This window comes from Marmota marmota, unplaced genomic scaffold (genome assembly GCF_001458135.2).
Source record: "Marmota marmota marmota unplaced genomic scaffold, marMar, whole genome shotgun sequence".
In the NCBI taxonomy this organism is placed as follows: Eukaryota; Metazoa; Chordata; class Mammalia; order Rodentia; family Sciuridae; genus Marmota; species Marmota marmota.
Window position 1 is genome coordinate 19,666,121 of NW_026000241.1, and position 21,372 is coordinate 19,687,492.

The window sequence follows — 21,372 nt, forward strand, 5'->3', positions numbered from 1 at the left end:
AAAAAAAAAAAAAAAAAAAAAAAAAAAAAAAAAGACTTCACAGATCAAGGAGGGGGAGTTGGCATTATATGCATGAATAAAAGGAAAATCAGTGACTGATCCTGTCCTGGTCTCTCAAGGAAATGTCCAGTGGGAGAGGGCATGGGCAAACAGGAGGTTTGGATATGTTGTTATACAATATGAAAAAGGTTTTTTGCAACATCAAGAGATAAGCTAAGATTACTATTTTGACTCCTTAAAAAGTAAAAACTTTTTACTTATTAAAAAAAACAACTACTAGATACAAAAAGCAACACAAAACAAATACATGATATAAGGAGTTATACAAGGTGATGAGGCCTAGCAAGGGGAAGACAAAATAGGAAGGCCACATTGGAGACTTAATTGAGAAGAGAGCTCAGAGGAATCTAACTAAAGTCTGGTCAAGGGGAGAGTCTTTGTCAATAGCATAATTAGACCACACGTTTGTTTTTCAAAATAAAAAGTTAACAAAATAAAAAGTTAGACAATGACATCTAAAAGATTGGATTTTATGTTATGTAAGTTTTAACGCAATACAACTGGGAAAATTTAAATACATATACTTAAAAGCAATATCCCTAAAGTTTTCTTCCCTTAATTTTTTTTTAAATTTTTTTTTTTAGTTGTTGACAGACTTTTATTTTTTTATATATTTTTATGCGGTGCTGAGAATCGAACCCAGTGATTCACACATGCCGGGCAAGTGCGCTTCCTCTGAGCCCCAGTTGAAACTTGGGTAGTGAAAGAACAGTGGGATTTTCAAAGAGTGCAGGGAAACAACCAGGAAAAAGAGGATAACTTTGCATTAAAGTCTGGAAGTTATCTGAGGCCCAGGACAAATTAGTTTACACCGAAACCTTTCTCCAAATGTAAAAATAGTGCTGTTCATGCCCATTTGACAGATCTGCCTACAACGCAGAGATGACAAGAGAACCAAATGCAAAACTGAAAGGTGGGAGGCACTGCTGCTCTCATCACTCAAAACTCCATGAAATAAACTGCAGACCCAACTGTTTTGGAGGTTGACATTCGAATAAATTTTGCCACAGCTGAATCACACTTCTAAATTTATCCGTAATTACAGCAATGGTTCTCGAACTTCAGCATAGATCATAATGAGTTGGAGAGTTTGTAAAATTAGAGATAGCTGGGTTTCATACCCCCACCCCACCCCACCCCAGTTTCTGATTCAGGGTTTTTTGGGAGGGGGCTCCAGAATTTGCATTTCTAATAAGTTCCAGGTGATGTCGATTTGGTTGGACCATAGACCACACTTCGAGAACCCGTGCTTTAGAGTTTTAGGATCGGAGTTAGGTTTAGTGTTATCAATTTCCCCCTTGAGTTCTCTCCAAGCCGCCAAGGGAAAAGGAGACCCCTTGGCAATGTCCAGCTCCCGGGAGCGTTATCAAGCTGTTGACAGTAGGGCCTCTCGATCGCCATTCCAAAGGGTTCTCCCCTAGGCCGTCACTAGCAAAAAACAGATAACCCTGCGCTGGAATCACGCGGAGGCGCATGGCGAGGGCTCTCCCTTTCACCTCAACCCCGGGCTCGGCTACCGCGGGGTGGAGCCGGGGGCGGAGCAGGCGAGGGGGCGGCGCCAGGCTNGATGCTGGCGCCGCTGCTGCTGGGTTCTGCGGGCGGCTTGCTCGTAAGTCTGCGGGACTCCAGCGCTGGGACGCACTGCTGGGGGCAGGCTGATGGGAAGCCAGACTGAGGCCGTGGTCACCTCAGGTCCTGGCAAAGCCGGGAGCTTGAGACCCCGGAGTGTCCCGGAGCAGGCAGGCAACAGGCCGAGCTCAGGCAATGGACTGGCCTTCCTGTCGGGGGCGGGCCGGGCAGATCGGGCGGGGCGCGCGTCCTTCCCTGTAGCTGGGTCGCCTGTGTGTTCCGCTCGGACTGCTCCTTTCGCATGGACCTACTTCCCCATTTGTGTAACGAGGTGGGGAGATGAGGTGCGCCTAAACCTATTCAATTTCGGATTTCCAGGAGAGGGAATCCAAGTCGCGCGGGCTATTGGAGGGCTCAGTGGACTCCGGTTTGGTGCGCCCTCCCTTGCCTAGTTCCGTACTCTGCGGAGCGCTCCGGAAGGAGATAAATGGGGTCAGGAGAGGCCCCCTCAAAGATGAACCTTGTAATGTTTTTCTGGAGGGTGATCTTCCTTTCAAACATCTGGTCTCCTCCTCGCCAATCCCCCGCCGCCTGCTATTGGGCATGGTGTTTCATCGCGTTCGTGGGACCCTTTTTCTTTAGGGTTTTGCAGGCCAGATTGAGGGTGGGAGGAGGCAGGCTGCAGGTGGGCACCAGCGTTGACAGATCGTGGTCAGAGAGGCTGTTGGGGCGTGGGGGCGTTCACCTGGGGAGCTCTGCGTCACACCTGCGGAAAGAGAGGGAGTAGTTTGGAACGCGGCAATTGCCTCACTGCACGTTCAACAAATCAACTTCGGTTGGGTTCCTCCAGAGTTCAGGTGCATTGAGTCTGGGCACCTTTTAATACAGGTTGGTGGGATTTGAACCTGTTGACTTATGAGTTACACCCTTTGATAAAAGGCTATTAATACGCGCCCAGAACAAAGTTATTTATCTAAAACCAAGATGGAAAATCTTAAGTATTTGGAAAACAGCTGCTGAGAATATTTTCATTTTGGGAAAAGGTTGTCTCAAATTGGGTATTGGCAGCTGCTGCTCCCTCTCCATCTGTCTGTGGTTCTCCTGCCCCCATCTCTCTTGCCTCCCCCCCCTTATTAAACATTTTTTTTTTTTTGTCATAATTGAAAGGTCTAGAGGAACTCTGAGGTTGGAGCTAGACAACTATAAGAAGCTGTTGAAGGTGGAACTGGGAAATAGTTCAGTGGCAGAGTGGAGTGGGGGATGGGAAGATCTTAACCAGTATCTGAAGAGGGGTAGATAAGGATTTGTGGATGAAGAACAGGTCTACAGAGCAGCCCTCTGGGTAATAGATCATCACTCTCCTAAAGCATCATTAAGTGGGTGGGGTGTACCCTATCTGAGGCCCTCAAGGGGAGGCCAGCATCACCTCAGGAATTCTTAGGTGTCCCTTCTGGGCTTCTGTGTCTAGAGCTGAAGACTAGAGCCAGCAGCCTAGCTTTCCTTTATTGCCTTGTTTGCATTTATTGCTTTCAATGTCCTGGACAAAATTTGAAAATATTTATCAATTTCTTTTAGAAGTAACAAGACTATTACATAGTAATAAACATATTCTTATGAAAGATAATAGCATTTCTCAATTTCAGGGTGCAGTCACATTGTTTTACATTCTGTGTCTTAATAAGAGACATTTTTAAATGTACTTCTGCATTTAGTCCATTACCATATGACATGTCATGTAGCTTCTAGAAAGCTCTACTGTATATGCATGACAGTGAGAATGGAAAAAGTGGTGATGGCTTAGTAGTAGTATGAAAATAGTGTCTGACTAAATGGATCTTCTGAGAGGGTGTCACTTGAGAACTGTTGATGAAGAATAATGTCTTTCTTATTTTAAAAAAATGTTCAAGCTTACTGTGGAGAAAGTTTAAACATACAGAACGCTGTGCAAAAATAAAAGCTGCCCATCATGTCACCATCCTGTGTGTTTGTATTTAAATAACAATAGTGTAGTACCTGACTATTTGAGTGGCTTAGATTTGAGGCAGGTTGGGCAGATATTAGTGGCCATCGGGTTTTGAGTGGGGATAAAGCGACTCTAATATCCCACAAAGCTGACACCAGTTCCTGGTTGCAGGCCGAGCTGACCTGGAAGCCTCTCGTTGGCCACTGTCCTTTCTAAGGAACTCGCCTTCCAGAGCCCGCCTGCACAGAACTGGTGGGGACTCTTCTAGGAGCAGAGAGAATGGCGCACTTCAGGCAGCTCTCCCTGGGCTCGAAGGCTGCCCTGGCTGCGGTCACTGTCTTCGTGTCCATGATCCTCTCCCGCTCCTATCTGGCACAGAGCCTGGAGCTCAGGGCCTGGCGATGGCTGTTCCGCCTGCAGCTTGCTCTCTTTGTCAACTCGCTCATGCTCATTGGTTCCCTCTACATCTGGCGTAGCACAGTGAGCAACCTCTGTCACTCCCCAGCAATGGAGTCCACCTGTTTCCAGCTTTGGAAACTGGTCGTGATGGTGTTTCTGGCCCTGGCCCATTCCAGTTTCTTCACCATGCTCTTTCTGGTGGCCGAGGAGCCCTATTTCTTTTCCCTGGCGGCCTATTCCTGCCTGGGTGCTTACATCATCATGGTTTTCTTCCTCTGCATCCTCAGCGGCATGGAGCAGGCCTACCAGCTCTTGGCCTGGCGCAGCGGTAGGATCGTGGGCAGCCTTGACAAGTCGAGGAAGCTGGTGCTCAGGCCTGCCCTGGCGGTGGTGGTGACTGCCGTGCTCAGCATGATGGGGCTCCTGAATGCTGCTAAGCCCCCAGCAGTGAAAACCGTGGAGCTTCCCATCCCTCAGCTGCCCCTCTCTATGAACAACCTCAAGATCGTGCTCCTCTCTGACATTCACTTGGGGCCCACAGTGGGCAGGACCAAGATGGAGATGTTTGTGAAGATGGTGAATGCATTGGAACCCGATGTCACGGTGATTGTGGGTGACCTCTCTGATTCAGAAGCCTCTGTCCTTCGGACGGCTGTTGCTCCTTTGGGCCAGCTTCATTCACGCCTTGGCACCTACTTTGTCACTGGCAATCATGAGTACTATACGTCGGATGTCAGCAACTGGTTTGCACTGCTGGAGTCCCTGCGTGTCCGGCCACTTCACAATGAGAATGTGAAGATTTCTGCCACGGGGGCCCAGCGTGGCGGTGGTGGTGGTGAAAGTGAAGACTGGATCTGCTTGGCCGGAGTGGATGATATCGAAGCAGACATTCTGCACTACTCTGGCCATGGCATGGATCTTGACAAGGCCCTGGGGGGCTGCACCCCAGACCACACCATCATTTTGCTAGCTCACCAGCCCCTGGCTGCCAAGAGAGCCCTCCAGGCGCGGCCAGATATTAACCTGATCCTTTCTGGGCACACACATGCTGGGCAAATCTTCCCGTTGAACGTGGCAGCATATCTCCTGAACCCCTTCTTTGCAGGTCTCTACCAAGTGGCCCAGACTACGTTTGTATATGTCAGTCCAGGGACAGCCTACTATGGGATTCCCATGAGGCTGGGGAGCAGGGCAGAGATCACAGAGCTCATCTTGCAACAGGCTCCCTGAACCAGCCCTGCCCTCAGTACCCCTGCCCTCCCCTACCCTTCCCCCTCCATCCCTCTTCAGAGTTATTTGCCAGCTTTACCCCTTCAGCCATGACAGCACCCCCTTGGTCACAAACCTAACATGAACAGTGATTTGTAGTGGGGTTGCCTGGCAAGTTCAGGCTGGTTTAATTCTTTAAGTGGCTACTTGCTTTTTGGTATGCACCTATGAGGCCACTTAGGTCACCTATAAGAGGACATGCTTCTGTTTTCCAGTTGGTGTGAAGTGAAGTCCTCCTGCAGAGCTCACAGGGAAGAACCCCAATGTGGAGTTGCTCGTTTAGAACCTGAAAGGGGTAGGAGTGTGTCTTCCTCTTGGTGTTTTTTAAACCTTCTTTAGGACTTAGATCTAGAACCTTTCTAGAGGTGGTATTGGTAGGTAATGTGGGACAACAGGTAAGCTCGGAAGTCCCTTGGATTGCTGGAGAATATTGTCTTATTCTGCTGGGTTCTGACGGAATCAGCTTTATTGAGGGCATTAGCAAAAACTGCTGGAACACAGAGGGCCTCTCGTGTTCAGGTCTTGAGTAATGCCGTTTGTGCTCTTGGGTGGCCTGGGATGGGGGCTGCTTGAGCAAAAAAAAAAAAAAAAAGAGCTGTCTGGCAGGTGATGGTCATTCTGCTGCTTAGGACCTCGGGGTTTTACCTCCCTTGTCTTTTATACTTGGGTGAGGTAATTAGGGACAGGTGGCTTCTGTATTTATAGATGAGGAAACTAAGAGAAAGGCAAGGCACCCCAACATGACAAGGTATGTTGAAGGGCTGGGGACGTAGCTTACTGACATAGCGTTTGCCTAGTATATGCAGGGCCCTAGGATAGATCCCCAACATCATGAAAAACAAAGACAGGTTGGAGACTTGGGGCTAGAAGCCAGGTCTGCCTCCTACTGAAAGTTCTTTCCACTGTCTGGTGGTTAAGTAGCTTTATCATTATATTTGAGTATAGAGTCTCACACAGTTAACTGCAAAAGGAGAACAAACCAGAACCTGATGTTCCTTCAGAGTTATTTGCTGAAGTCTGACTTCAGTTTACCCACCACTACGTGGAACAGAGCCTACAAGGAAATTAGCTAGTTTGGGTGTAGGCTGTTAACATTTGAGGAAGAGTCAGGAAACTGGGGCCCCCTACTTCTCACCCCAGGTTGGGGTCTGACGAGAAGTTAAGGTTCACAATCCACCCATGGGGAAGTTGAAGCTTTCATGGGGTGTGGCAGGGCTCTATGCCTCTTGCAGGGCCTTTCCAGCTTCCCCTCCTGAGCCCTGGAGTTCAGGAACTGTTCTTCCTGCTGGGCAGATTCCAATCCACCTGTCTTGCCCCAGGAGAGCTGCCCTTAGACTCTGGCAACAGAAATAACAGGATCATTCCTTAATGACCTCTAGACTCAGAAAAAGAAGTAGGGGTGACTGCCCTGGAGTGATTCCCAACCTCTTGGCCTAGACCTTGCCAGAAGAAAGAACCTTGGACTTTGGAATACCAATAAGCCCTCCTCTTAGAAAGGCTTGAGAAATCTGAGGGCTTGGGCTCAGTGTTAACTTCTGAGTAATTTTTAGACATGGGGCTGACAGGCTTTCTGACAGGGAACACAGACACACTCTGATGGGAGGGTCTCGCTCTCCTGCTCACTAGTGGGGCATCATAGGTCAGTGAGGTGACCTCACAGAACTGTGGCTTTCAAGATTGTTTCGTTGGGGTGGGAATCAAGACATGGTGCCTGAGTTCCGTGTAGCACTGTGCATAGTTATGTGAATATATCGACAACATGTGAGCTTGCTAAGGAACTATCCTGTGCACAGGTGCCCAGAGAATTTCTGGAGCAACTGATCCTGGGGAATGTGGGTGAATAACATTCCACCTGTTACCAGGGCCCCGTGAGATGTTGCAGCAGCAACTCGTGGGAAGTCATCTTCCCCTCCCCATGTTAGTCTTCTTGTGTATGCTCTGCCTGGCAGATGGAGTGTCTTCACTTTTTCTTTGTTCTTCTGGGTTCTCCAGAACCCCATCCCTTGTTCCTGGGTAGCGAAGGCATCAAAAGTGAACCATCCCGTCAAGTTTAATAAATGTCTTTGAGGTGAAACTGATGGTTTTCTTATTTTTTTTTTCCCCCTGTATAGAATTTCAGAGCAATGGAAGGGACCCTGGAGAACCTTTTTATTTTATTTAACCCAGGGGTGCTTTACCACTGAGCTACATTCTCAGCTACCACCCTGTCCTTTTAAAATTTTTTATTTTGAGACAGGGTCTAAGTTGCTTAGGTTCTCGCTAAATTGCTGAAGCTGGCCTTGAACTTGGGATCCTTCTGTCTTAGCCTCCTAAGTTGCTGGGATTATAGGCATGTGCCACCACACTTGGCTGGAGAAGCTTTAAAAAAATAATAATAATAAAAACAAAAAACAAAAAAAAAACGTTTTACAAATGGTGGAATTCTAGGAATGGACACAGCACAGCACCCAGTTCCCTGACTCTCTTTGCAGGGTACCACTGCCAAGCCTGCCACACCTCCAACTGCTCTTCCGAATGTTCTCTCTCCTTTGTGACCCAGCCTCAGTTGGGGCATCATTCTTACTGCCTTTTTCAGTTCTCCTTTGTTTGAGATTGCACCTGACTAGGCTAGTTGTTGACATTTCATTCCTACCTTTTGGTTCTGTTGATAGCGACTGACTTCCCTGCTGAACTTGATATTTTGCTGGTTTCTTGATTTCTAGATCTTTCTCAAGTGCCCTGTGCTTGATGAAATCAGCCTTCATCAAGTTCTGTTGTTTATCTTGGATCCTTGTCTCTCTTGGATGTCATCATTTTGTGGTCTGTGTACCCTTCACCCACTCTGAACTCTTTGCTTGATGGATTGCTTTTCTATTAACAGAAAGGAAGTAAGGCCACCCTAGGAATCCAAGAAAAGGCATTAACATTCTCTTATTCTTGGTTTGTATTCCCTGACTCGGGGGAGGGGGGTAGGGGAGAGGATGTTCCCAGAAGAAATTTCTCTATTATTGTTCAGATGTGTCCCTGTTGCACCCTTTGTCCCTCTGTTCAATGCACTGAATGGACTAGTTTTCTTCATGCTTGTGGCTGTGATGAAGAACCTTACTTGAAGCTTGATCATTCTGTTTTGTTTTTCTATTCATTAGATGCAAATTGAAATGTCATGCTTTTTATAATTAATAATAGCATGTGTTATATGATATTGTTATAAAATACAAAAAATTAGGGCTGGGGATATAGCTCAGTTGGTAGAGTGCTTATTGCATGCACGAAGTCCTGGGTTCAATCCCCAGTACCCTCTTCTCCCATATCTCACACACACACACACACACACACACAAAAAAAAAATATATATATATATATATAAATAAAATTAATTCTGCCAACCTTTTAAAACATCCATCCAGCCTTTTCTTCTTTGATTTGTTTTAAACTTTTTATTATGGAAATTCTCATGAAAGTAGAATAGCATACTGACGTGTCCCTGTCACCCAGCATCAACATTGTGACTCTCCTGCCACTCTTTCCCATCTGCCCTTTTTCCACACTCTTTCATATTTCTTTTTTAGCATAAGCATATTAAGTCTTAGGAAACGTAATTTTTTCCCCCATAAGCAATTCGGTATAAATCCTTTGCTTAAAAAGCATAACCATATGCCATTATGATATCCACTAAAAATAACAGTGGTTCATAATATCATGTAATATCCAGGAGATTTGGAGCTAGAGACGCCAGATCTTTTACCTCCCAGTAAAATATTGGAACTTTTCACTCTCCTTGAGATCAATTCTTCTCAATACTGTCAGATATATGCCTTCAAGTGGAATCTTGCTGGATCATAATGGCAATCATTCTGTTTTCATTTTTTGTGGACACCACCCCCCCCCGCCGCCGCCATCCTATACTGCTTTCCAGAGCAGTTGCACCATTTTCCAATCTCACCAACAATACATGGGGTCCCAGTTTCTCCACATCTTTGGCAACACTCATTTTCTGTTGCTTTTTTTTTTTTTATAGTGACCATCCTAATGAGTATGAGTTGATATTGTGATTTTTAAAAAAAATTTTTTTTTTTTTAGTTGAAGGACCTTTATTTATTTGTATGTGATGCTGAGAATTGAACCCAGTGCCTCACGCATGCTAGGCAAATGCTCTAACACTGAGTCACAACCCCAGCCCTTATATTGTGATTTTGATATGTGTGATGTAGAGCAGTTTTCACTGCCGATTGGCTTTTTTTTGTACCAGGAATTGAACTCGGGGGCACTCAACCATTGAGCCATATCCCCAGCCTTATTTTATATTTTATTTAGAGACAAGGTCTCACTGAGTTGCTTAGTGCCTCATACTATCTTTGGAGAAATTTCTATTCAACCCTTTGCATATTTTCAAACCTGGTGGTTTTGCTTTTGAGTTGTAGGATTTCCTTATATATTCTGAGTATTTATTCTATCAGATACTTGGTTTGCAGATATGTTATGCAATTCTGTGGGTTGCCTTGCCTTTTCACTGTTGATTTGTCTCTCTCTGTACCCCTAAAACCTAGGGGTGCTCTACCACTAAGCTATATCCCCAACCCCTTTCTTTTTTATTTTGAGACAGGGTCCCACAAAATCACCCAGTCTGACCTCAAACTTGTGATGCTCCTGCCTGAGCCTCCTGAGCAGCTAGGATTATAGACATTTGTCACTGCACTGGGCTTGAACTAATTTTGGATGTCCTTTCCCCATCAAATGATCTTGGCACCTTGGTTGATAATTGTTTGACTGTATACAAGAGTATTTACTTCTGGCCTCCGTTTTCATCCATTGTTTAGTCTGTAGGGCATTGACACTGTTTTTGATTACTGTAGCTTTGTAATATATTTTGAAATCAAGAAATATAAGTCTTCAGACTTTGTTCTTCTTTTTCAATATTGTCTTGCTCTTTGGGTTCTTTGAGATTCCATATGAATTTTAGGATGAGTTTTTCTACTTCTGCAAAAATGCCTTTGGAATTTTGATAGGGGCTGTGTTGACTCTGGATCATTTTAGATGATATGGTCATTGTAAATATATTAAGTCTTCCAATCCATGAAGACTGGAGTAGTGTTTTGTACTTTTCACTGTGTAAGTCTTTTGTCTCCTTGGTGAAGTTTATTCCTAAGTATTTTACCTTTTTTAAAATTTATTTTTATTTTTTTAAAATTCATTTCCTCTAGTAACTGGGGATTGAACCCAGGGGGAGCTCTATCACTGAAATACACCCACAGCCCTTGTTATTTTTTGAGACAGGTCTTGCTGAGTTGCTGTGGGCTAGCCTCCAACTTGGGATCCTCCTGCCTCAGCTGTGGAATAGCTCTGAATATAGGCGAGAGCCACACCCAAACTTCTTGATGCTTTTGCACATGGAATTGTTTTTTCTTATTTCCTTTTAGGATTGTTCAGTGTCAGGGTATAGAAATGCAACTAATTTCTGTGTTGATTTTTGTGTCCTTCTACTTTACTGAATTCATTTATTAGTCCTAGCAGGTTTTCTTTTTTTTTTTTTTAATGGAATCTTTAGTGTTTTCTGTATGTAAGACCATGTGACAAAGAGGTAATTTTACTTTCTTGTTAGTTTGAATGCCCTTTTTTTTTTTTTTGGTGTAGTTGGACACAATGCCTTTATTTTATTTACCTGTTTTTATGTGGGGCTGAGGATCAAACCCAGGGCCTCGCACATGCTAGGCAAGCGCTCTACCGCTGAGCCACAACCCCAATCCTTGAATGCCTTTTCTTTCTTTCTTGCCTAGGTGGTCTGTTTAGGACTTCTAGTCCTCTGATGAGTAGAAGTGGCAAAAACAGGCATCCTTGCCTTGTTCTGTTCTTATAGGAGGAGATTGCGCACTTTCCCCATTGAGTGACTTTAAGCCTTTATTAGGTTGAGGTAGTTTTCTTCTTTTCCTGGTTTGTTTTGTTTATCATGAAAGGGTGTTGTGTCTTGCTGGGTGTGCTCTTTCTGGCTCAGCTGAGTTGATCCTGGTTTTGCCCTTCTTTCTGATAATCCAGTGTATTACACTAATTGCTTTTTCATATGTTGAACCATTCTTGCATTCCAGGAGTAAATCCCATTTGATCATGGTATATATTCCTTTTTTTTTTTTTTTTAAACGTACCTTTATTTATTTTTATGTGGTGCTGAGGATCAAACCCAGTGCCTCACACATGCTAGGCAAGTGCTCTACCAGTAAGCCATAACCCCAATCCATATTCCTTTTAATGTGCTGTTGTATTCAGTTCGCTAGTATTTTGTTGGGGATTTTTGTCTCAGTGTTCATTAGGGAGATTGGCCTGTGGTTTTCTTTGTCTTTTTTTGGCTTTGGTATTAGGACAAAATGGGCCTCATAGAATGAACTTGGAGGTGTCCTCTTCAGTTTTTTGGAAGATTTTCAGGAGAATTGAATTAATTATTTAAATGTTTGGTAGAATTCCCTAGTGACACCATCTGGTTCTGGGTTTCTCTTTGAGGTTTTTGGTTACTGATTCAATCTCCTTACTAGTTATTGCTGTGTTCACATTTTTTCTTTTTAAATTTTTTTTTTTCTTTTTAATACTGGGGATGGAACCCAGGAGCACATTACCACTGAGCTACGTTCTCAGTCCTTTTTATTTTTTGAGACAGGGTCTTGCTCAGCTGCTTAGGGGCTCACTAAGTTGCTGAGTCTGATCTTGAACTTGGAATCCTGCCTCAGCCTCCGGAGTTGCTCGGATTATAGGTGTGTGCCACCACACCTGGCTCTGCTCAGATTTTCTACTTCATGATTCAGTCTTGGTAGGTTGTGTGTTTCTAAAAGTGCATTCATCTCTTGTGGGTTACTCCAAATGTCAGCATATGGCTTCTCTTGGAATTCTCTTACAATGTTTTTTATTTCTATGGCATCAGTTGTAATGTCCCTCTTTCATTTCTGACATTTATTTTTATTAAACCATCTAGCAAAAGGTTTGTCAATTTTGTTGATCCCTAAAAAAATCCAACTTTTATTTTTTGCACAGGTTTTCTATTCCCTATTTCACTTACCTTTGCTCTAATCTTTTATTTCCTACCTTCGCCCAACTTTGTGTTTAGCTTGTTCTTTGTCTAATTTCTTGAGGAATTACAGTATTATATATAGTTCTTCTATTTGAATCAGGATCTAAAAACAAGCTCCCTTTACTGTGTGCGACATATTTCTTAAGTCTCTAGTCTGTACCATCGCTTATTATGTTGCCCTTCTTTGTTCAAGTTATCCGGGTTGAATGTCTTGGAATTTCCTACATTTTATATTTGTGGTGGTTTGGGGGCATGTTCCCTCCCTCATGTTTTCTGTGGACAGGTGGAGCTAGCCCTCTGGAGAGGTTAGAGCGAGAGGCTGGATGGATTCAGGTTCAACTCTTTTGGTGGGAAGACATCATTGCCTGGGTGATGCTAAGACTGACCAGGAGTCATCAGCTCTATCTTGCTACTAGAAAGTTCCTCATCTTTCATCAGATGATGATTCAGCAGTCATTGGTGATTGTTGCCTATAGTCATAATTTCATCAAGGGTCACAAAATGGCAGCTTTTCAATTCCATCATTTCTTCTTTATTTACTAATTGTGGTTCTTCACTAAGAATTCCCCTGACCAGTTGGTTACTCAGCAAAAGTGTATAGCATGAGCAAGGTAGATAGATGCTAGATTCTTTCACTTCACTTTTGAGTTGTTAGAATCATGAGCTGATACCCCAGAAACCTTCCAGCATGACCAGTAAGCTTCTGTTTTGGGTAGGTGAGAATTTTATTATGAATGTGGATATTTTTAGTTTAGTTTTTTTTTTATTTTTTTTTTTAATCAAAGAGGTCTTTTGATGCTCAAAATATCTCATCTTTACCAATTGGAATCCCTTCAAACTGGCATCTGTTAATTTGATGTGACCATATTTTTTAAAAAATATGATTTTGGACTTATTCTGTACATATTCTGCTATAGTTTTAGATTAGTTTCATGAAGAAGTTGTCCTGGTTCCTTATAGTGAGAAATATTTAGAGATCACAGTTTAAGTGCTAGATTAGCAGCTGGGTTAGATCACTACTAGGTTAGATTGCTTAGATTAGCTTGTTCCTGGACAGTATTGTTTTTTAAGCTCTTGCCCTGGGTATTGCTAGGAAATAAAATACTTGTTTAGAAGGAGTGGGGGAAGCAAATGTTAAGTGCATTTAAGTATTTCCAATTCAAGTGGAAGATTACTAGGTTTTTTAAATAGACTTTTTAATGTTTTGAGCAGTTCTAGGTTCACAGCAAAACTCGGTGAAAAGTTGTAGATATTTCCTCTATACCTCCTGACTACAGGATTTTTTTCTTTTGGTTTCTTTTACACTGCAAATTTTGATTCCTGATAACCTGATGTAATTACTTTTTTTTTTTTTTTGTACCAGGGATTGACCTAGGAGTACTTTACCACTGAGATACATCCCCAGCCCTCTTTTTATCTTTTATTGTGAGACAGCATCTTACTAAACTACTAAGGGTCTTGTTAAGTTGCTTAGGGCCTCGCTAAGTTGCTGAGGTTGGCTTTGAACTTGCAATCCTCCTGTCTTAGGCTCCCGAGTTTCTGGGATTACAGGTGTGTGCTGCCATGCCCAGATGTAATTACTTATTTAGTGTATCCTACTACATATACTAGATTGTAAGTAGCAATATCAACATTATCACTGAGATGAAGACTACTGAATGTAGTTTGTTTTGATTTTTTTTTTTTTTTGCCTGTATATGATTTAAGCTGTACTTTTATCTATAGGCTAAAGAGTCAAAATTGTACTTCATATTCACTTGGAATATTTTTTTGGTATGGAAAATAAGGTCTATTTTTAACTTTTAAGAATTGTTTTAGGGCTGGGACTGTATATAACTCGGTGGCAGAGCACTTGTCTGTCACATGTGAGACACTGGGTTAGATGCTTAGCACCACATAAAATAAAGGCATGCTGTCTGTCTATAACTACAAAAAATTTTTAAAAAAAATTGTTTTAGCTGGGCATGATGGCACACACCTATAATCCCAGCTACTAGGGAGGCTGAAGCAGGAGGATCAGGAGTTCAAGGCCAACCTGGGCAACATAGTGATAGCCTGTCTCAATAAATAAATGTTTTATATTTTCAAATTTTATTTGTATAAAGCTATTTGAGATAAAGGGGAAGAATTAAATTTGTAAATGTCCATGAGTCCCGAAGGATTGGGAACCAGTTCAGAACTCGTCCTTCTCCATCTTTCATTGTCTTGTGTTGTTATTTACCCATCTTACCCACAGACTTTTGGAATGTGGAACAAAAACATTTTTGTCATAAGACAGGCATGAATAAATTGAATGGGTAAGCAGGTCGCCTACAGACCCTCTCCCTGTCACTCTTTTTGGTACCAGAGATTGAACCCAGGGGTGCTCTACCACTGAGCCACATCCCCAGCCCTTTTATATATTTTCTTAGAGACAGGGTCTCACTGAGTTACATAGTGCCTCGATAACTTGCTGAGGCTGGCTTTGAACTTGTAATCCTCCTGCCTCAGCCTCTGAGTCGCTGGGATTACATTTAGGCGCCACCACCCTCGGCTTCCCTGTCACTCTTGACCATCACTGTGGTCTGTCTGTCTTGCCTCTCTAGGCTGTCTGAGGAGACGTTTCTATTTCACTTGAATCTTTGAGAAGTCTGAGATCCCATGGTGTGGGATCTAGCCCTTCCCACTCCACTTCCCTCAGTTCCTCTTCCCTTAGCCCTGGGTGCTAGCCAAGGAAAAGGATTGGGTCTCTGCCACCATGGAGCCAAATAGCTCATGCCAGAAATTCCCCAGGCTCTTGGGCTTCTGGGGTGAGTGGAAAGGAGGTACTGGGGATAGAGATCTGCTGAATGTGTTTTCCAGTTATCCTGGGGGGACTTGAAGATAAATCGTCTTCACAGAACCAGCATGACCCATGACCTGTGATATCACTGAGTTACTTTTCTTTCTTGCTTTCTTTCTCTTATTGTACTAGGGATTGAACCCAGGGATACTTTGCCACTGACCTGCATCCCCAGCCATTTTTATTTTTGAGACAGGGTTACATTAAGTTTTTGAAGTTGGCCTTGAACTTGTGATCGTCCTGCCTTAGCCTCCCAGGCATGCATCACCATGCCTGACTTATTTGTATTTCTTTATTCAAGTCCAAGGAACGTGCTTAAATAATGAAAATGTACTTTTAATCCTGAGGATTAGGAAATCTGATGATGTGAATACTGTGTTGTTTAATGCTTTAATGTTTATTTACCACTAAAATAGCTTTAAAAAGTTACATTGGCCAGTATTATGTTCCTGATATGTATTTGACCCAAGAATGTTTGCTTATACTGCTGTTTTCCCTCCAGTGATATACACGTTATTGGGGTGGGAGTGGGAGGTCATCTAGAAGGTATGAGTTTGCTTTGCTTAGAATTGCTTTTTGTTTTATAAGTTTTCTGTGACTTCATGCATTGCAAGTATTGTTGCTGCTACACCTCTGCAAGTATGAAATAAAAGTCTATTTCTTCAGTATTTTATTCCAGTGCCAATTCATTTCAAATGGATAGTTTGCACACTGGGAAAATTTGGGGCTGTTTGGGCTTTGGGGGAATAAACTCTAAAGGCAATTTTCTCTTTTTCCCCTTGTTCCTCCTCCTCCTCCCTTGTTTCTTGATCACCTTAGTTCTCAATAGTGCCCCAGTTTAGGAAGCTCAAAAGAAGCTGGCTCTAGATCTTCTCAGGTCCTTAAATATAGGGAGGCGTCACTTTGGGTCCATGAGGTCGGTTTTCCCTGTCCATGTTGGCCATGACAACAGTTATAAGCTGTCTCTGTTGATGCTGCCTCTGACCTGTCTTTGCTGATCCCCTCTGTGCTGCTTTTCTAGATGCCTATTTCAGAGACTTGGCCCTACCCCCCACATACACACCCGTCCAAATAACACAGTGTCCTTCATATATCAGATCAGCAAGACAGTCCATTAATGTCCCTGACAGTGAACATAGCCCTGGGGCAAGTGGAAGAAGGTATACTATTGTCCCGCCCACTTACAAACTGCTTTTGATCATTTTTATCTGTAGGATTTGAAAGATTAGGACATTAGCTGCAAATCAAGTGCCAGAGGCTATGGTATCTTTTCCAGGAGCTTCGGCACACCCAGGTGGTAGCCGTATTGGAACTGTACTTGGCTAATTAAATAGCTCACTGTCATTCACCATCATTGGTGTTTTGTAGAGACTCAAAGGTGCCATGAATGGGGATAGGATGGCAGTCATCTTTAGATCTCAATGGAAAGGGCACTGAGGGCTGCAATCCCAGGAGGACTCTGTGCTTGCTTCAGATGTATCTTGGGAGTGGGGAGTGAGCAGTTCTGGAACCTACACAGAATGGCTACTCTTACTCCTGGTGAGGGTTCTGCTGGCTGTTAAAACCATCCCGATTTGAACTCGGGACCAGGGAAATAACCACAGGCTAGTGCTTTAACTTGTTGGACCTACCCTGAGAAGTCTTTAGCTGAAACTCCTGTCATCCCCTGGCTTAAGAGTAATGGGGGCGAGTGATAGCATTTTACCTACCTTGGTACTTGTGCCAGCTCAGACTGTCCAGCAGTCCACAGAAGGCTTTGGGTACCTGCTTCCTGAGGACACAGGTATCCTAAGTCCCACTAGGGAAGATGTGAGCTGTGGGAAATTTGTTGTGGGTACTTAGGTTGGCATTTTTTTTTTTTTTGAGGGGGTTACCAGGGCTTGGACTCGAAGGCACTCCATCCACCACTGAGCCACATCCCCAGCTCTATTTTGTATTTTATTTAGAGTCAGGAGTCTCACTGAGTTTCTCGGCCCCTTGTCATACATTGCTGAGGCTGGCTTTGAACTCAGGATCCTCCTGCCTCAGCCTCCCAAGCCACTGGGATTATGGGCATGTGCCAACACACCCAGCTGGTGGCCCTTTTTGAAGGCCATCTTTCCAAGCTTTCCTTTCAACCAGTTGGCTGTATGTCAGAGACCTGGCTCAAACCTGGGACCTGAATGAAGACATGGTGACTTTCCACTGCTGACAAGTTCTTAACTTTTTTGTCTTGTTAAACATGTCAGGCAGCACCCTTGCCAACTCCTAACCATCTTGTCCCATAGGGATGCTGAGGTTTAAGAGCCATTGCCTAGGTTCACTACTGGTTGCCATCTGGCCTTGCTGGTGAATGTAATTGTGTCCGCCAGCAGCAGCTGCTGCTTTTTTTGAGGGGGTGGGGGTGGGGGTTGGTTGGTACTGGAGATGGAACCGCTTAACCACTGAGCCACATCCCCATCCTTGTTAGTTTTTATTTGGAGAGAGATTCTTTTTTTTTTTTTTTTTTTTTTTAAATATTTTTCAAATATTTATTTTTTAGTTGTAAAGTTGGACACAATACCTTTATTTTTATTTATTTTTATGTGGTGCTGAGGATCAAACCAGCGCCCTGCGCATGCCAGACGAGGAGCGCGTTACCACTTGAGCCACATCCCCACCCCCTGGAGAGAGATTCTTGCTCAGTTGCCTATGGCCTATGTAAATTGCTGAGGCTGGCCTTGAACTGGCGATCCTCCTGCCTCAGTCCTGAGTTGCTGGGATTGGAGGCGCAGACCTTGTGTCCACCATCTTCTGCCTGGTAGAATGGCCCATCTTGATTGTGCCAAGATCTCATCAACCCCAGTGATACTGGGAACATGGTGTTATGGCAGCATCTCCTGTCATCCCTTGCCTATAGAGGACAGCACCACTGGTGTCTCAAGGGTGCCGTGGCCTTCCTCACTAATACATTCATGACTGAAGGGAGCAGTCTCTGGGCTTCTCCTGGGGAATATGGTCTGGTAGTAGGTTCACTGGTCATCTTTACATTCCCACCTCTCTGGGCCATCCCGTGCCTTTTTTGGAATGCCAAGGCAGACCTGACATCATTTCATTTCCTATAGGCCACTACCATGTCTAGGTTCCAGAGAGCTGTCCCAACAGCATGGGGCAGGGTTCAGGAGCATTTTCCAAGATAACCCCTAAGTCAGGGGTGAATACGCAAGGTCAATAACTTCCCCCGTCTAGCTTTGTATTCAGCCCCCTCAAGATCCATTTCTGTTGTCCCCTGTGGCTAAATCCTGGACCTTACTTTTTCTGGTCGGAGTTGTGGGTCTCTCTGAACGTTGCCATAGAAACCTCTGGCCTTCACAAATGTCCTGAGTGATCGGCTGACCTGAACCTGTCAGTTTTCTTCAGAGCTCCCAAATTTGTTAACCAAAGCTAGCCAACCTCACAGCCCTTAGTTGCTAGTAGTCCAAGGCCGCTGAACACGTGCCAGCCACCTCCCATCTACACCTCCTCACAATCCTGCACAAGTGAGGGACTCGGTATTAGCTCACACTGAGCACCATAGGGTTCTTGTTATTTGTCATCTATGAAAAATACAGGTGCAATGGGTTGGGTGTAGCTCAGTGGTAGAGCACTTGCCTGGCATGCATGAGACCCTGGGTTCAATCCTCAGCAACACACATACTTTTTTTTTTTTAGTCATAGATGGACACAATACCTTTGTTTTATTTTTTATGAGATGCAGAGTTTTGAACCCAATGCCTTACACATGCTAGGCAAGTGCTCTACCACTGAGCCCCAACCCCAGCCCCAACACACATATTTTTAACCCAGGGGCACTCCACCACTGAGCTATATCCCAGCCATTCTCCCCACCATCTTTTTTTTTTTTTTGGTACTAAGGATTGAACCTAAGGACACTGAGCCACCAAACCATATCCCCAGCCCTTTTTATTTTATTTTTTTATTTTGAGACAGGCTCTCATTAGGTTGCTTATAGCCTTGCTAAGTTTCTGAGGCTGGCTTCAAACCTGCAAGCCTCCTCCCTCAGCCTCCTGGGACGCCGGGTTTACAGATATGTGCCACCTCATCTGGCCCATGTCCAATGGTTAGTACAAATGGTACCAGATATGGTCTAATCTGGGATCCTCTGGAAGCAGAACTTGAATCAAGGCCTTGGGTACAGGTGGCTTGAGGAGCCATCTAAGAGCACAGGAGTGGGCTGGGGTTGTGGCTCAGCAGTAGAGCGCTGAGCTACACTCCATAGTAGCATATTAAGATATTCCTTGTTGCTTTAAAAAAAAAAAAAAGGAGTAAGGGACAAAGCCTACATAAGAATGTGTAGAGTGATTATCACTCTGGGTAACAAGAACATGATTTTGCCAAGACTTTCCTGAAAAGTATACAGAGTACCTCCAGAGTTGTCTGAAAGGTAAGAATGTAGTTACCCACCCCTTTCTGTCTGCTGTTGGTTAAGGTGTACCCCAGAGGTGTGGAATTGCCAGCACTCTTAGGCTAGGGCACTCAGTAGGCTCCCCCAATGTTGGGGCAGGAAGACGTGAGCTGTGAGTTTGAGTTGACATGCTGTCGGCACGGTGCATACTGAGTTTGACCAGGACTTTCTGCAGAACTGCCACCAATGTGGCTGTGTTTCCAAAAACCCTACTCTCCCTGCTTTTTTCACCCTACATATCTTGGAGATCTTTGCTCACAGGCAGGGGCAAAGGACCTTATTACTCTCGAGAGCTGTGTACCATTTCATCATGTATGTGTGTTGCGTGCAGCATACACAAATGTGTGCACATATGTACTTGTACACACCTACAGGCACATGCAGTACATATACCTTATGACCACAATTTATTTCATCAGTTCACTTTTCTATTTGTGTCGATATTTTACTAGGAGCCAGGCATGGTGGCCCACACCTGTAATCCCAGCGATATGAGATAGGAGGATCATAAGTTCAAAATCAGTTTGAGCAACTTAGCAAGACCCTGTCTGAAAATATAAAGGGCTGGGGATGTGGCTCAGTGGTTAAGCGCCCCTGGATTCAATCCCCAGGGGCACTCCACCACTGAGCTATATCCCAGCCATTCTCCCCACCATCTTTTTTTTTTTTTTGGTACTAAGGATTGAACCTAAGGACACTGAGCCACCAAACCATATCCCCAGCCCTTTTTATTTTATTTTTTTATTTTGAGACAGGCTCTCATTAGGTTGCTTATAGCCTTGCTAAGTTTCTGAGGCTGGCTTCAAACCTGCAAGCCTCCTCCCTCAGCCTCCTGGGACGCCGGGTTTACAGATATGTGCCACCTCATCTGGCCCATGTCCAATGGTTAGTACAAATGGTACCAGATATGGTCTAATCTGGGATCCTCTGGAAGCAGAACTTGAATCAAGGCCTTGGGTACAGGTGGCTTGAGGAGCCATCTAAGAGCACAGGAGTGGGCTGGGGTTGTGGCTCAGCAGTAGAGCGCTGAGCTACACTCCATAGTAGCATATTAAGATATTCCTTGTTGCTTTAAAAAAAAAAAAAAGGAGTAAGGGACAAAGCCTACATAAGAATGTGTAGAGTGATTATCACTCTGGGTAACAAGAACATGATTTTGCCAAGACTTTCCTGAAAAGTATACAGAGTACCTCCAGAGTTGTCTGAAAGGTAAGAATGTAGTTACCCACCCCTTTCTGTCTGCTGTTGGTTAAGGTGTACCCCAGAGGTGTGGAATTGCCAGCACTCTTAGGCTAGGGCACTCAGTAGGCTCCCCCAATGTTGGGGCAGGAAGACGTGAGCTGTGAGTTTGAGTTGACATGCTGTCGGCACGGTGCATACTGAGTTTGACCAGGACTTTCTGCAGAACTGCCACCAATGTGGCTGTGTTTCCAAAAACCCTACTCTCCCTGCTTTTTTCACCCTACATATCTTGGAGATCTTTGCTCACAGGCAGGGGCAAAGGACCTTATTACTCTCGAGAGCTGTGTACCATTTCATCATGTATGTGTGTTGCGTGCAGCATACACAAATGTGTGCACATATGTACTTGTACACACCTACAGGCACATGCAGTACATATACCTTATGACCACAATTTATTTCATCAGTTCACTTTTCTATTTGTGTCGATATTTTACTAGGAGCCAGGCATGGTGGCCCACACCTGTAATCCCAGCGATATGAGATAGGAGGATCATAAGTTCAAAATCAGTTTGAGCAACTTAGCAAGACCCTGTCTGAAAATATAAAGGGCTGGGGATGTGGCTCAGTGGTTAAGCGCCCCTGGATTCAATCCC

The 21,372-nt window shown here is 44.2% G+C and overlaps 2 protein-coding genes and 1 long non-coding RNA gene across 8 annotated transcripts in view; 2 read left to right on the plus strand and 1 right to left on the minus strand.

Moving 5' to 3' along the window:
* Positions 1–630: 630 nt before the first annotated feature.
* LOC125613773 lies at positions 631–18,910 on the minus strand. Its single transcript, XR_007344349.1, has 2 exons — positions 18,871–18,910; positions 631–733 (listed from the first exon to the last, which is right to left on the minus strand). It is a non-coding gene; the product is annotated as an uncharacterized LOC125613773 (long non-coding RNA).
* Tmppe (transmembrane protein with metallophosphoesterase domain) lies at positions 1,625–10,134 on the plus strand. 4 transcript variants are annotated; one of them, XM_048795191.1, is made up of 2 exons: positions 1,625–1,669; positions 3,764–10,134. In XM_048795191.1, the coding sequence occupies exon 2, from the start codon at positions 3,872–3,874 to the stop codon at positions 5,219–5,221; it is 1,350 nt and encodes a 449-aa protein (XP_048651148.1). In that variant the 5' UTR covers positions 1,625–1,669; positions 3,764–3,871; the 3' UTR covers positions 5,222–10,134. The 4 variants fall into 4 exon arrangements, with proteins under 4 accessions (XP_048651148.1, XP_015345025.1, XP_048651150.1 ...); XM_015489539.2 differs by lacking the exon at positions 1,625–1,669 and adding an exon at positions 1,852–1,973; XM_048795193.1 differs by lacking the exon at positions 1,625–1,669 and adding an exon at positions 1,870–1,960.
* Positions 1,680–21,372, plus strand: part of Glb1 (galactosidase beta 1) — a 135,631-nt gene continuing 115,938 nt past the window's right edge. For 2 of the 3 annotated variants that reach the window (XR_007344348.1, XM_048795189.1), the window contains exon 1: positions 1,680–1,973. Coding sequence is in view for 2 of the 3 variants with exons in the window: in XM_048795189.1 (XP_048651146.1) it covers positions 1,719–1,973 (255 nt within the window). In the remaining variant the exon portion in view is untranslated. The remainder of the gene's footprint in view (positions 1,974–21,372) is intronic. The other variant, XM_048795190.1, reaches the window with a different exon arrangement.

Bases quoted from the DNA above. Each gene is read 5' to 3' on its own strand.
- Tmppe (XM_048795191.1), top strand. From the start codon at position 3,872: ATGGCGCACTTCAGGCAGCTCTCCCTGGGCTCGAAGGCTGCCCTGGCT.